This window comes from Amborella trichopoda, chromosome 1 (genome assembly GCF_054954075.1).
Source record: "Amborella trichopoda isolate Santa Cruz 75 chromosome 1, AtrichopodaSantaCruz75HAP2 v2.0, whole genome shotgun sequence".
NCBI classification, from domain to species: domain Eukaryota; kingdom Viridiplantae; phylum Streptophyta; class Magnoliopsida; order Amborellales; family Amborellaceae; genus Amborella; species Amborella trichopoda.
Genome location: NC_142336.1, coordinates 18,857,227 through 18,869,560, shown reverse-complemented (window position 1 = coordinate 18,869,560; position 12,334 = coordinate 18,857,227). Strand labels below are relative to the sequence as shown.

General features: G+C 42.4%; 1 protein-coding gene across 1 annotated transcript; it reads left to right on the top strand.

The window, feature by feature from the left end:
* The first annotated feature begins 4,634 nt into the window (after positions 1-4,634).
* LOC148783733 (uncharacterized) lies at positions 4,635-4,991 on the top strand. Its single transcript, XM_088871949.1, has one exon. The coding sequence runs from the start codon at positions 4,635-4,637 to the stop codon at positions 4,989-4,991; it is 357 nt and encodes a 118-aa protein (XP_088728075.1).
* Positions 4,992-12,334: the final 7,343 nt, after the last annotated feature.

Below are 12,334 nucleotides of genomic sequence, written 5' to 3'. Positions count from 1 at the left end.
TCTATATGGGCACTATGCAATGGGTCATCCAATGATAGTGTAATGCTCTCTCGCTAATAGAGCACAAGGAGAGGGTCGTGTCTTGCAAGGCCTCAGCCTATCAAAAGCCCCAATGCATGTCGGGTATTGCGTGTATGTGTGTGAAGACATTACGAAATGGGTCATCCATTTGTCATTGCTTTCCCTCCTGAGGGAGGATAGAAGTCCCAAGTAATAGAATTAGCTTAGCCTAGTGGATAGGGCTTCTACTTCGAGAGTAGACATTATTAAGATTGCTTGTAATTGTTTTTATGTAATTGTTCATACTTCTGCTTGAACTATTAACCTATTATAGACTGCTAGCATATGCGATGATATCTGATTTTCCCTCGTTTCATAATTGCAAAAAAGTTTTGACAGATGGCTCCACATTATGACACCTGTACGAATCTAGTGAATGAAGTGGAATAACTCTGTTTAGGCAAGAATGCATGATGCTTGATCCGCTTATTGGGCTTTATAGCTCATCCCTTTAACTTTCTTCCATGTAAGTGATAGTTCGCAAGTCAAGGACGGACAGCTGGGGTGAACGTTTTGCTGGCTGCAAGGCTACAGTTGACCAAGAGGCTGCAGGTGTAAGTTGATAGTGGGCCATGTTGTTTTTGTTGAGTTATGTATTTTGTTGTTGGGCCTTTGGCGCCCTAGAACTCAATTGTAATAATTTTGGAGTATATGTATGCTATTGGTTTTTAATTGGTTCGGTAATTGCATGGTTGTTTTGGAAGTTTTAGTTTTATTTCATGGTTTTCTTTGGTTCCACCTTCATAAAGCGATGAGTACCTGAGTGATAGTCGCTACCCTTGTTATCATGGTCCTGTACCCTGTTGCCCTCTGGTGAGTATAGCAGCGGGCAAGGTCATGACAGTTATGGTATTAGAGTAGCTAGGATAGGATTCTTGGTTTAGAGAGTCTTAGGAGTGTCCATAATGTAGTTTTTTTATAGACTATGTTAGGTCGAAGATGACGAGGACTCATTCTAACAATGCGAGTGCCAATAATGAGAATGTCGATGCCTTCAGAGAGTTCTTTACGACATTTGGGGCTATGACCTAGATTATGAAAGACAGTATGCCGACCTTGGTTGCCTCTGCTCCGGACCAGGCAGAGAGTGGTCAGATTGAGAAATTTAGGAGGATGTCACCCCTAGCATTCTCGGGGCGTAGGGGAGTAGAAAAAGCTAAAAGATGGAAGAGACAAGCAGAGGAAATTCTGGATGTGTTGAACTACTCAGACGATCAGAAGTCAAATTGGAAGCCTTTATGATGAAAGGGGAGACTAAACATTGGTGGAATTCTGTGAAGCAGTCCTAGAGAGAGACAGGGATGGAGGCCACATGGGAGAACTTCCTGGTGGCATTTGATGAAAAGTACTTCTCTGATTTTGTCAGGGAGAGGAAGTAGAGTTTATTGAGCTCCAACAGGGAGGTTATCAGTAGAGCAATATGCTGCTAAATTTGTAGAACTCTCCTGCTACGCGACACATATGATTAATATAGAGGTGCGTACGACAAGCAAGTTCGAGAGAAGCCTTTGGCCAGATATAAGAGGGAGAGCTATATCCGCCAACCTCAAGACGTTCTCCCCATTAGTGGACCTCGCGATGAAAATTGAGAAGGACTGTGAGGATTTTCAACTAAGAAAGAAAGGGAAATCAAGTCCCACACCATCTAGGAATGTTGGGAGGAAGATTGGGCAGCTTCTTAGAAGAGACTTCAGAGGAAGGACCAATCAGGGTTACCCAAAAATTCAAAGGCCCTTCTGGGTGACGTGAGGGATAACCGAGGCCCGACCTGCTCCCATTGCAGAATGAATAACCACTCTACAACTAAGTGCCACAAGAGGTGGAAAACGTGTTTTGGTTGTGGCAAGTTTGGCCACTTAATCAAGGATTGTCCCGCGAAAAGGCCGAAGAACCAACCAAAGACTCTGGGTCGGGTGTTTGCACTCACGAAACAGGAAGCTAAGGTGTCTACCTCAGTGACCTGAGGTACGCTCTCTATCTGTGGTAAAGAAGCTAGAATTTTGATAGACCCTGGATCTTCTCATTTCTTTCTTACACCTCACTTTGCATGTCATGTGGGCATTGAACCTTCACTACTTGAATGGACTTTAGTAGTATGCACACTCATGAGGGCTTCCATGGATACTGATGTGGTCTATAAACAACGTGGGGTTTTGCTTGAAGGGTGTGTCCTACCCATAGATTTGATACTTTTGGATATTCAAGACATTGATGTCATTTTGGGCATGGACTGGTTATCCACACATTAAACTACGGTTAACTGTTATGATAAAATTATGACTCTTACCTAACCAACCGGAATTACACTTTGTTGGTACCAAGGACACTTCCCCTTTACACTTTATTTTGGGCCTTCGAGCCCACCGTCTTTCGGCAAAAAGGTGTGTTGGATACTTAGCTTATGTGGTAGAGAATCAAGAGTCCAATCTAAGTAAGAATAGATACCAGTGGTAAAGAATACCTGGAGCTCTTTCCCAAAGAGTTTCGCCTTTGCCCCCAGTAAGGGAGATAGAATTTGAGATAGATGTGATCCCTGGTACTATTCCCATCTCTAAAGCCTCTTATAGAATGGGCCCGCTAGAATTGAAAGACTTGAAGGAATAACTACAGGAATTGTTGGATAAGGGGTTCCTCCAACCCAGTGTGCCACCCTGAGGTGCGTCGATCTTGTTTGTGAAAATGAAGGATGGGTCCTTGAGGTTTGTATTTACTATAAGTAGTTGAATCAAGTAACAATGAAAAACAAGTATCCCCTGCCTAGGAATGATTACCTCGTTGCTCTTTGACCAACTTCATGGGGCTTAAGTGTTTTCGAAAATTGATCTTCGATTGGGTTATCACCAACTGTGGGTGAAAGAGGGAGACGTTCCCAAGACCACATTCAGAACCCGATATAGCCACTATGAGTTTCTAGTGATGTGGTTCGGTTTGACTAATGGCCCAGATGTTTTCATGGATTTGGTGAATAGAATGTTCAGACCCTTTTTGGATGATTTCGTTGTGGTCTTTATTGATGATATTTTGGTGTACTCGAAGAGCATGAATAGCACCTAAGAATAGTCCTTCAAACACTAAAGTTGGAGAAGTTGTATGCTAAGTTGAGTAAGAGTGATTTTTGGCTTCCTAGTGTAGCCTTCCTCGGGCACATTATTTCTAAGGAAGGGGTCGCAGTTGACCCTTCTAAAGCTGAAGCCATACTCGAGTGGGGGAAACCGACAAGTGAGACTGAGGTTTCGTAGAAGGAATCTCGTAGATAGCGCTACCTCTAACTCGTCTATCCTAGAAGAATGTGAAATTTGTGTGGTCAAACAACTGTGAGAAAATCTTCCAAGAACTAAAGAATATACTGACCATAGCCTTGGTACTGACCCTACCCGAAGGAAATGAGGACTTTACGGTCTACATCGACGTCACTCATAAAGGGCTCAGATGTGTAATTATGCAGCGAGGGAAGATCATTTCATCTGCCTCCAGACAGTTAAAGCTGTATGAATAGAAATACCTGACCCATGATTTGAAACCTATGGCTATAGTATTCGCCTTGATAATCTGGAGACACTACCGTTATGGGTCCCAATTGATGATATTTACAGAACATAAGAGTCTCAAGTATTTGTTCTCTCTGAAATAATTGAACATGAGGCAAGGGAGATGAGTGGATCTATTGAAAGATTATGATTGTACCATTAAGTACCACTCGGGCAAAACCAATGTGGTAGCAGATTCTTTGAGCAGAAAGATTGTAATATCAGTGGCTCACCTAATGGTCCAAGAGATGAAATTATTGGAAGATGCAATAGAATGGCACCCAACTCTGCCCCTTGGTAATAGGGTAGATATGATGGCTTACATAAGAATGGAGCCCTAGCTTTTTCAACAAGTCCGACATGCACAAAAGAAGGATCCCCAACTCATGAAAATTTTGAAAGAGATAAAACTAGGAAAGAGATACGACTTCTCCATGAGTAGTGATGACTTGTTGAGGTTTAGAAATCAGGTCTGTATCGCAAATAATGAGGATGTGAAGAGGGTTGTTTTGGAGGAAGCTCACTGCGCTCGTTATGTTACACCCAGGTAGTAATAAGATGTACCAAGACCTGAAGAAAACTTTCTTGTGGAATAACATGAGAAGGGATGTGGCACTGTTTGTTTCTAAGTTCTTAATTTGCTAGCAGGTGAAGGCTGAACATCAAAAATCCACCGGATTGTTGCAACCCTTACTCGTACTAAAATAGAAATGGGAGCACATTACTATGGATTTTGTCTCTGGATTGCCTAGAGCAAGCTCTAGACATGAAGACATCTAGGTCATTGTGGACCGGCTGACCAAAGCTACCCACTTCTTACCGATCCGCATGACCTATACCTTAGACAAACTAGCCCAGTTGTACATCAAGGAGATAGTGAGGTTACATGAAACACCAGTCAGCATCGTGTCCGACAGGAACACTAGATTCACCTCTAGATTTTGGGCTAGTCTACAATCAGTCATGGGGACAAGACTTACCCTTAGCACTGGCTTTCACCCCCAGACCAATGAGTAGTCAGAGAGAACCATTCAGACCCTGGAAGATATGCTAAGGGCTTGTGTCACTGACTTTAAGGGAAGATGGGATGATCATTTGCCTCAGATAGAATTTGCATATAACAACAACTTCCAAGCTAGTATTCAGATGGAATCTTTTGATGCCCTTTATGGAAGGAAGTGCAGGTCGCCTATCTGTTGGGATGAAATCGGTGAAAGGAGATTATTGGGGTCAGAAATTTTTCAAGTAACCTCTGAGAAGATTGCTTTGATTGCTCAGAACAGTCGGCAGAAGAGTTACGCCGATAACCGGCGAAGAGATCTCGAGTTCAAGGTGGGTGATCAGATTTTCTTGAAGGTGTCACCAACTAAGGGTGTTATGAGATTTGTAAGAAAGGAGAGTTGATCCCACGTTATATTGGACCATTTGAGATTCTAGAAAAAATTGGAAGTGTGGCATACCGACTTGCCCTACCACCCGAGTTGGCTAATTTCCACAATGTATTTCATATATCTCTATTGAGGAAGTACTAGCTCGACCCATCGCATGTTTTCAATTATGAGCCAGTTCTGATAAGGGAAGACCTAACCTTCATGAGCAGCATGTTGAGATACTAGATAGAAGGCTGCAGGTGTTACGTACTAAGGTGATCCCTCTTTTATCACTCGCGAGAAGAGTCGACCTGGGAATGAGAAGATGAGATTAAGGATAGATACCATTTATTTGATCAATAAGAGATGAGTTTGAGTACAAAACCACTTTTAGGGGGGGGATGATGTGAGGACCCAGGTTGTTCCGAAGCAAGAGTGTTCCACCGATAATGGTTTAAGTGTGTAGCTACCGTCTGTGAAGTGTGTAGCCACTGTGCATGAAGTGCGTAGCCACCGTGCATGAAGTGTGTAGCCAACATGCTTGAAGTGTGTAGAAACCGTGTGTGAAGAGGACCAAGAGCAGACGACGTGCGTGTTTCCGTCATGTGTGAAGCCACTGCGAGTGTAAGTGAAGAGCTTCCGCCAGCGGCCATGGGTGAAGAAGACCAAGAGCAGTCGTCGTGAGTGATAATTACCACCACGTGTGTGCTAGCTACTGTGAGTGTTTTATGCCACCTAACTTTTGCATCAGTGCCACGTGGCTTGTGCATGCTGACTCATCCTCACTTTGCTTATAAGTACCCTTTCACACACCCCCCCTGTCAAGAGTTCACTCTCTCACACTCTCACTCACGTTTTCCCGTTAAAGCCCTTAAGAACCTTGAGCTTGGGCCTTGAAGCAAAACCGTGTGGGGTAAAACTAGGAACTCCTTGTTATAGGTAAGTGGATTTAGTAAAATTTATGCTTCCATAATCTAGTTTGATTATGTAGTATGGGATTCAAGCATGAAAATATGTGAAATGATAAAATGGGGTGAATGTATGTGATTGTACTAGTATGGACCTGAATTTTCAGAACTGTAACTCTTAATTTCATGATGAATGTAGCCTTGTAGATATTTTTGCAAGTTATGAAATTGGTTGAAAATCACCCTTGTGAGTCTAGTTTAATATGAAAAGTTCTTGTATTAATGCCTATTTTGGTTAGGAAGATATCATTCATTCTTTGAAGTATGCCAAAATTTGGGAATACAATTTGGGGAACTGTGTGCATTCTTGTGATGAACTTTTTATCGACCAAATCATGTCCAACTAAACTCAAACTAGTTTTCAATGAAATGTGGTTGTGTTTACTTCAAAAATTATTTGGATGGCAGGCCCAAATTCCTTATGGATTGGAAATTACATCCCTTTTTCTAAGAGTATGTCACTGTTGTAGTTGCAGGAATTTCAAGAATCTTACATGTGTTTGGAATGATCTATCTCTGATTGAGCCCAAACCAATTTTAATTGAAAGATGAGCGAGTCTAGTTTTAAATTGGTTCGAAACCATGACCAAATTCTCTGATGATGGGGAGTTATGCCCAATTTTCTAGGGGACTATCACAATGAAGTGCCCGCTTCTTTATGAATAACTGACCAAGTATTGAAAATTCTTATGAATTGAGGAATGCTTATGAATTATTGTACAAGGCATGGTTGTAGTAAGACATGCTTATGAAATTGATAATGCTTATGAAGTAGTGAATACTCATGAATCTTGTGAATGCTTATGTGATAAGCATGTGCATGGTTGTAATAAGACACGCTTATGTGATAGGAATGTGCATGGTTGTAATAAGACATGCCTATGTGATATGAATGTGCATGGTTGTGATAAGACATGACTATGTGACATGAATGTGCATTGTTGTAATAAGACATGCCTATGTGATATGAATGTGCATGATTGTACTAAGACATGCCTATATGATATGAAACCCTATGCAATGGGTCATCCATTGGTGTGCCGAAAAAAGAAAATCTTTCCCTGACTCCCCATGATAAAACAAGAGCTAGGATGTGAATGTAAATATTTAGGAGGGTAATGCCCCCGAGATCTATATGGGCACTACGCATTGGGTCATCCAATGGTCGTGTAACACTCTCTTGCCAGAAAGGCATAAGGAGAGGGTCGTGTCTTGTAAGGCCTCAGCCTATCAAAAGCCCCAATGCGTACTGGGGAATGTGTTTGTGTGTGTGAAGGCAGTACGAAATGGGTCATCCACTTGTCATTGCCTTCCCTCCTATGGGAGGGTGGAATCCCAAGTAACAGGAATGGCTTAGCCTGGTGGATGGGGATTCTACGTCAAGAGTAGGCAGTGATAAGATTGCTTATAATTATTTATATGCAATTGTTTATACATCTTCTTGAATTATTAACCTGTTATATACTAGTAGCTTATGCCACGATATCTAATTTGCCCTCGTTTCATAATTGCAAAAACGTTTTGATAAATGACTCCACATTAAGACACCAGTACGAATCTTGTGAATTAATGGGAATAATTCTGTTTAAGCAGGAATGCATGATGCTTGATCCACTTACTGGGCTTTATAGCTCATCCCTTTGACTTTTTTCCATGTAGAGTGATAGTTCGCAAGTCAAGGACAGACAATCGGGGTGAACGTTTTGGTGGCTGCAACGCTGTACTTGACCAAGAGGCTTTTGGCTGTAGGTGTTAGTTGGTTGTGGGCCATGTTGTTGTTTTTGTTGAGTTATGTATTTTGTTGTTGGGCCTTTGGCGCCCTGGAACTCAATTGTAATAATTTTTTAGTATATGTATGTAATTGGTTTTTAATTGGTTCGCTAATTACATGGTTGTGTTGGAAGTTTTAGTTTTGTTTCTTGGTTTGTTTTGATTCCACCTTCATAAAGTGATGAGTGCACTCTGACCTGAGTGACAGTCGCTACTCTTATGATCACGGTCCCGCATCCTATTGCCCTCCAGCGAGTATGGCAGGGGTCAGGGGGCAGCGTCATGGCAGCGTTTTGGGGCTTTCAATAAGCAATGGCCTTGCAAGACACGACCCTCTCCTTCTGCTTTCCAAGCGAGAGGGTGTTATACTACTAGTTGGATTCCTCGATCTCGCCTCCCCGGATCTAGGTGATCGGGTGACACGTGTCTCGGGTTCGGAAGACCGGGGACCTGAGACCGCTCTCTCGAGAACCTTGTTCGTAAAACAAGGGTAGGTGTTCAACTTGTGAGTAGGAATTTTGAACACGAAGTGTGGACCAACCTCACCTGGGTCCGTGATTTACTCGGGCTGACTCGTGTGGGCACCCTCTTAGATCACAACGAAAAGCCCCTCAGCTACTTTAACTGGTTCAGACTCACCTCCCTTGACTTGCAATCTCCTTATTTTTTACACAGCACTAGCATGGTTAATTTGCAAGACAAATGAGTCGAAGGACCCAACCTTGTCTTGGGACGATGCGCATTCATATGGCAGAGAAGATGAGAAATTAGGGTGATGAATAAGAGGAGAAAAGAGAAGAAGACTCGACAAGGGGATGAGACTAGCATGATAGCTGGACAAGTGCAGTGACCAACTCAGAGTGGCAGAAAGATGTGCACGGTACTCTAGACCAACACGACGACAATACTGCTCGACAGCCAGACCACTATAACAATACTAGAAGAGAAGAGAGTGAAGAGAAGACACGAGACAAATGAGAGAGAAGGTCCTAGAGGGCATTAGGCATCGCCGTCCACAGTCATGGATGGCGTTGGGCACTACTACTTGCGGCGAAAGGGAGAGTAGTGAACTGCAGATGGCTGGTAAGGTGCCTTGATCTCGCCCTCCAGATCAGGATGATAGGGTGGCACGTGTCTCGAGTTTCAAGGAGACCCGAGACATTAGGATCGCTCTCTTGGGAACCTCGTTAGAGAACAAGGGCAGCTATTACCAACCGGTGAGAGAGGCATTTAAGGTGGGTTTGGGATTTACTCAGGCTGGCTCGCCTGGGCAGCCTCTTAGATCACGAAGAAAGCCCCCCAGTCATAACATTGGTTCGAAATAGTCTCCCTTACCTTGTATTTTCCTGTTTTCTGCAATCACATATATATGGCAAATATTATAAGATAGGAGGATCAACAGACGTCACCTTGCCTTCGAGTGAACATACACGAGCATGCGTATTCAAAAAGAAGAAGAGAATAATGAGAGAAGAAAGATGAGGAAGAGAAGAATTTGATCAGGTGGGGAGATCAACACAATGACTAAGTTGGTAGGTAGTTGACCTGCAGTGGCAGTAAAATGGGCTCGGTAACTCAAACTGGCTCAACAAAGTTACTATTAGACGTCAATACTTATACGACTAGCTAGACATGATGGTTAGTCTGTTGTGGCAATAAAGCAGGCACAATAATTTTAGCACAACAACATTACGGCTAGACAACAAGACTACCATGGAAGGCTAATCTCGACGCCTCTTAATCAAACGAAAGAATGGAGATCATAAAGAAAGAATAAGGAATAGGATAAGAGAAGAAGAAGAGAACAGAAAAAATAAATAAATAAAAAGGAGAGGAAGAGAAATAAAGGAAGGGAAAAGCATTAGAGAAGAGAGAAAGAAGGAACAAAGATACAGACAACAATAAGAGGAGGAGAAAGAAAACTTAGTCAGTGATGTGTCTCCACCGGTTATGATGAGTAAGACGACGTTAAGCTTTACCGGTTGTGTTAAACAAAGAAGAAAGAGAGGACACAGATGGAGCTAATCATCGCCGACTGTGTTAAACAAAGAAGAAAGAGAGGACATAGACGGTGCTAAGTATCGTCGGCTGTGTTAGAATAAGAGGAGAGATAAGACACAAGCGGTGCTGAGCTTCATCGACTGTGTTAGATAAAGAAGAGAGAGAACACAGACAGTGTTAAGCATCGTCGGTTGTGTTAAGAAGAGAGGAGAGAGAGGAAACAGGTTGTGCTCGTCGGCTGTGTTAGACAAAGAAGAAAGAGAGAACACAGATGACGCTAAACATCGCTGGCTATGCTAAGAAGAGAGGAGAGAGAACACAAGCATTGATGAGCTTCACTGGCTATGTTAGACAAAGAAGAGAGCGAGGACACAGACAACACTAAACATCGGCGGCTGTGTTAGAAAGAAAGGAGAGAGAAGGATAAAAGCGACGTTGAGCATCACTGACCATCTTAGGAAGAGAGGAGAGAGAAGGATACAGGTGGCATTAAGCATCATTGGTTGCATTAGGAAGAGAGGAGAGAGAAGGATATAGGGGGTGCTGAGCATCGCTAGCTGTGTTAGAAAGAGAGGAGAGAGAAGGATACAAGCCGTGCTGAGTATCGTCAGTTGTGTTAAGTAGAGAGGAGAGAGAAGGATACCAGTGACGTTGAGCATCATCGATTGTGTTAGGAAGAGAGGAGAGAGAAAGAGAGATAGAGACGAGAAGGAAAAGATAAGGATGAGAAGAAGAGAGAGAAAGAGAGATGAGACGAGAAGAGAGAGAAAGAGAGATATAGATGAGAAGAGAGAGATAGAGAAAGAGAGATAGAGATGAGAAGAGAGAGATAGAGAAAGAGAGATAGAGATGAGAAGAGAGAGAAATCAAAGATAGAGATGAGAAGAAGAGAGAGAAAGAGAGGGGAGGAGAGAGAAAGAGGAGAGGAGAAAGAAAGTGTAAGAGGAGGAAAGAGAAAGAGAAAGAGGAGAAAGCAAGAGAAAGGAGAGAAACAAAGAAAGAGGATAGAGCAAGAGGGGAGGAGAGAGAAAGTTACCTTAACGAGGGGTATCGACCCTTTCTTCTCTCTCCTCTCTCTCTCTCCAAGACACACCCATTAACTTAAGAAAAATCAAAACTTTATTGATTGATTCAAGAAATGAATCGAGGGTCCTTTTACAATTTGGCTCTGCATATTTATATAGAATTGGGCCCAAACATGGATGGATGCCCAAAATTACCTAAAATTCAAGATAATTACAAATTAATTGAGTTAAAATATATTCTAAAAATGGGTGCAAAAGGTTTATTTTTCCCTTGCCTAACAATGTGTGGAATTTCAGAACAGTCTCTACTGCTGCCCAAGAACTTGCGTGATCTTTCATGACTAATCCAGGGTTGCTTTGATGCCCATTTGATCAAAAGAAAATTGTTTTCTTATAGGGTTCGGCACGACGATCGATTTGATACCAATTTCAAGTCATGAATCACGAGTTTTAGCCATACATATGAGACTTGATATTTGGATGAATCTTGAAAATTTGGATTGATAGCGTGCTCGTTCCTTGAAGTTTTTCTTTTGTTTCTTCATTGAACCACACTAAGCATGCCGTCATGATCACGTTGCAACAAGCGCGACTCGATTTTGTGTCGGAATGAAGATTTTGTCGTCTTGAGTTTTTGGATGGAATCTTGAAATCCGGCAACTGAAATTTATAGCAATTTCAATGCCGTCGTGTGTGAAATCCAACTGTTCATTGTACGTGAGGCGTGCTGCTGCTGAATTTTTTGCAATTTTCTTCACGGATCAGCAACTTCCCTCTAGTTTTTCTCCCTCCTCGGACATCGTCACGGGGCGTACCACAGATAAAAATGGTCGTCTTGACAAGACGAACCCAGTCACCAAATTTGTGATCGATCTGACTCAAATCAAGTGAGATATAGGCCCCGAAAGTCACTACCCGTGACTGTGAAAATAACCGCCTTTAATAATGTTTTGGTGTACGGTGGCCACACTAGAATAGTATGCGCCCTACCCCTTTTCGGTATTACCCATAACTTTATCCTAGAGTAGTGGTCCCATATCAATTTGACGTACCACAAGCATAATTCTAGTTACAGGGTCCTTTTCATGGTGCAAGAGGCTAATTTTTTAGAAATTGTTTCTCTGTGTTCACTACCTTAGACATATTTGATCGCTATAAAACTTGAAAAGTGTCCTTTTAGAGTACTGATGAAGATCTTGACCAATTATGGGGCAATTTTGAGACTGTCGAAATTTCCACTATTTTGTAGGCTTTATTGACCTGCTTCCTCTTTATTCCACGTCGGGGACCAATGTGCTGAAAAATGCATTCAAATAGCTTGCGTTACCGAATGTTGTGCTTCGACAGAAGTGAGAAGGACAACATTCAAATAAATTCCTACAGCTTTATTACTTTTTTCTTCCTAGTCGTAGGACCACGTGAATGCCTAGGAGATTCACGCAATGGTGCAACCAGGATGCTTAGACATAGGGATGCATTGTTCACAGGTCTGTCAATGGAGACTTGAGAGGGTGAAGAGACTTTTTTGAGGGATCTTATCGAAGTCCTCACCCTTGTGTGGACTATTTGCGATTCTGAAGCTGAGGACTTTGTACGGACTCCATTAGTCAAAA

Coding starts and splice junctions, on each gene's coding strand:
- LOC148783733 (XM_088871949.1), top strand. CDS start 4,635: ATGCTAAGGGCTTGTGTCACTGACTTTAAGGGAAGATGGGATGATCAT.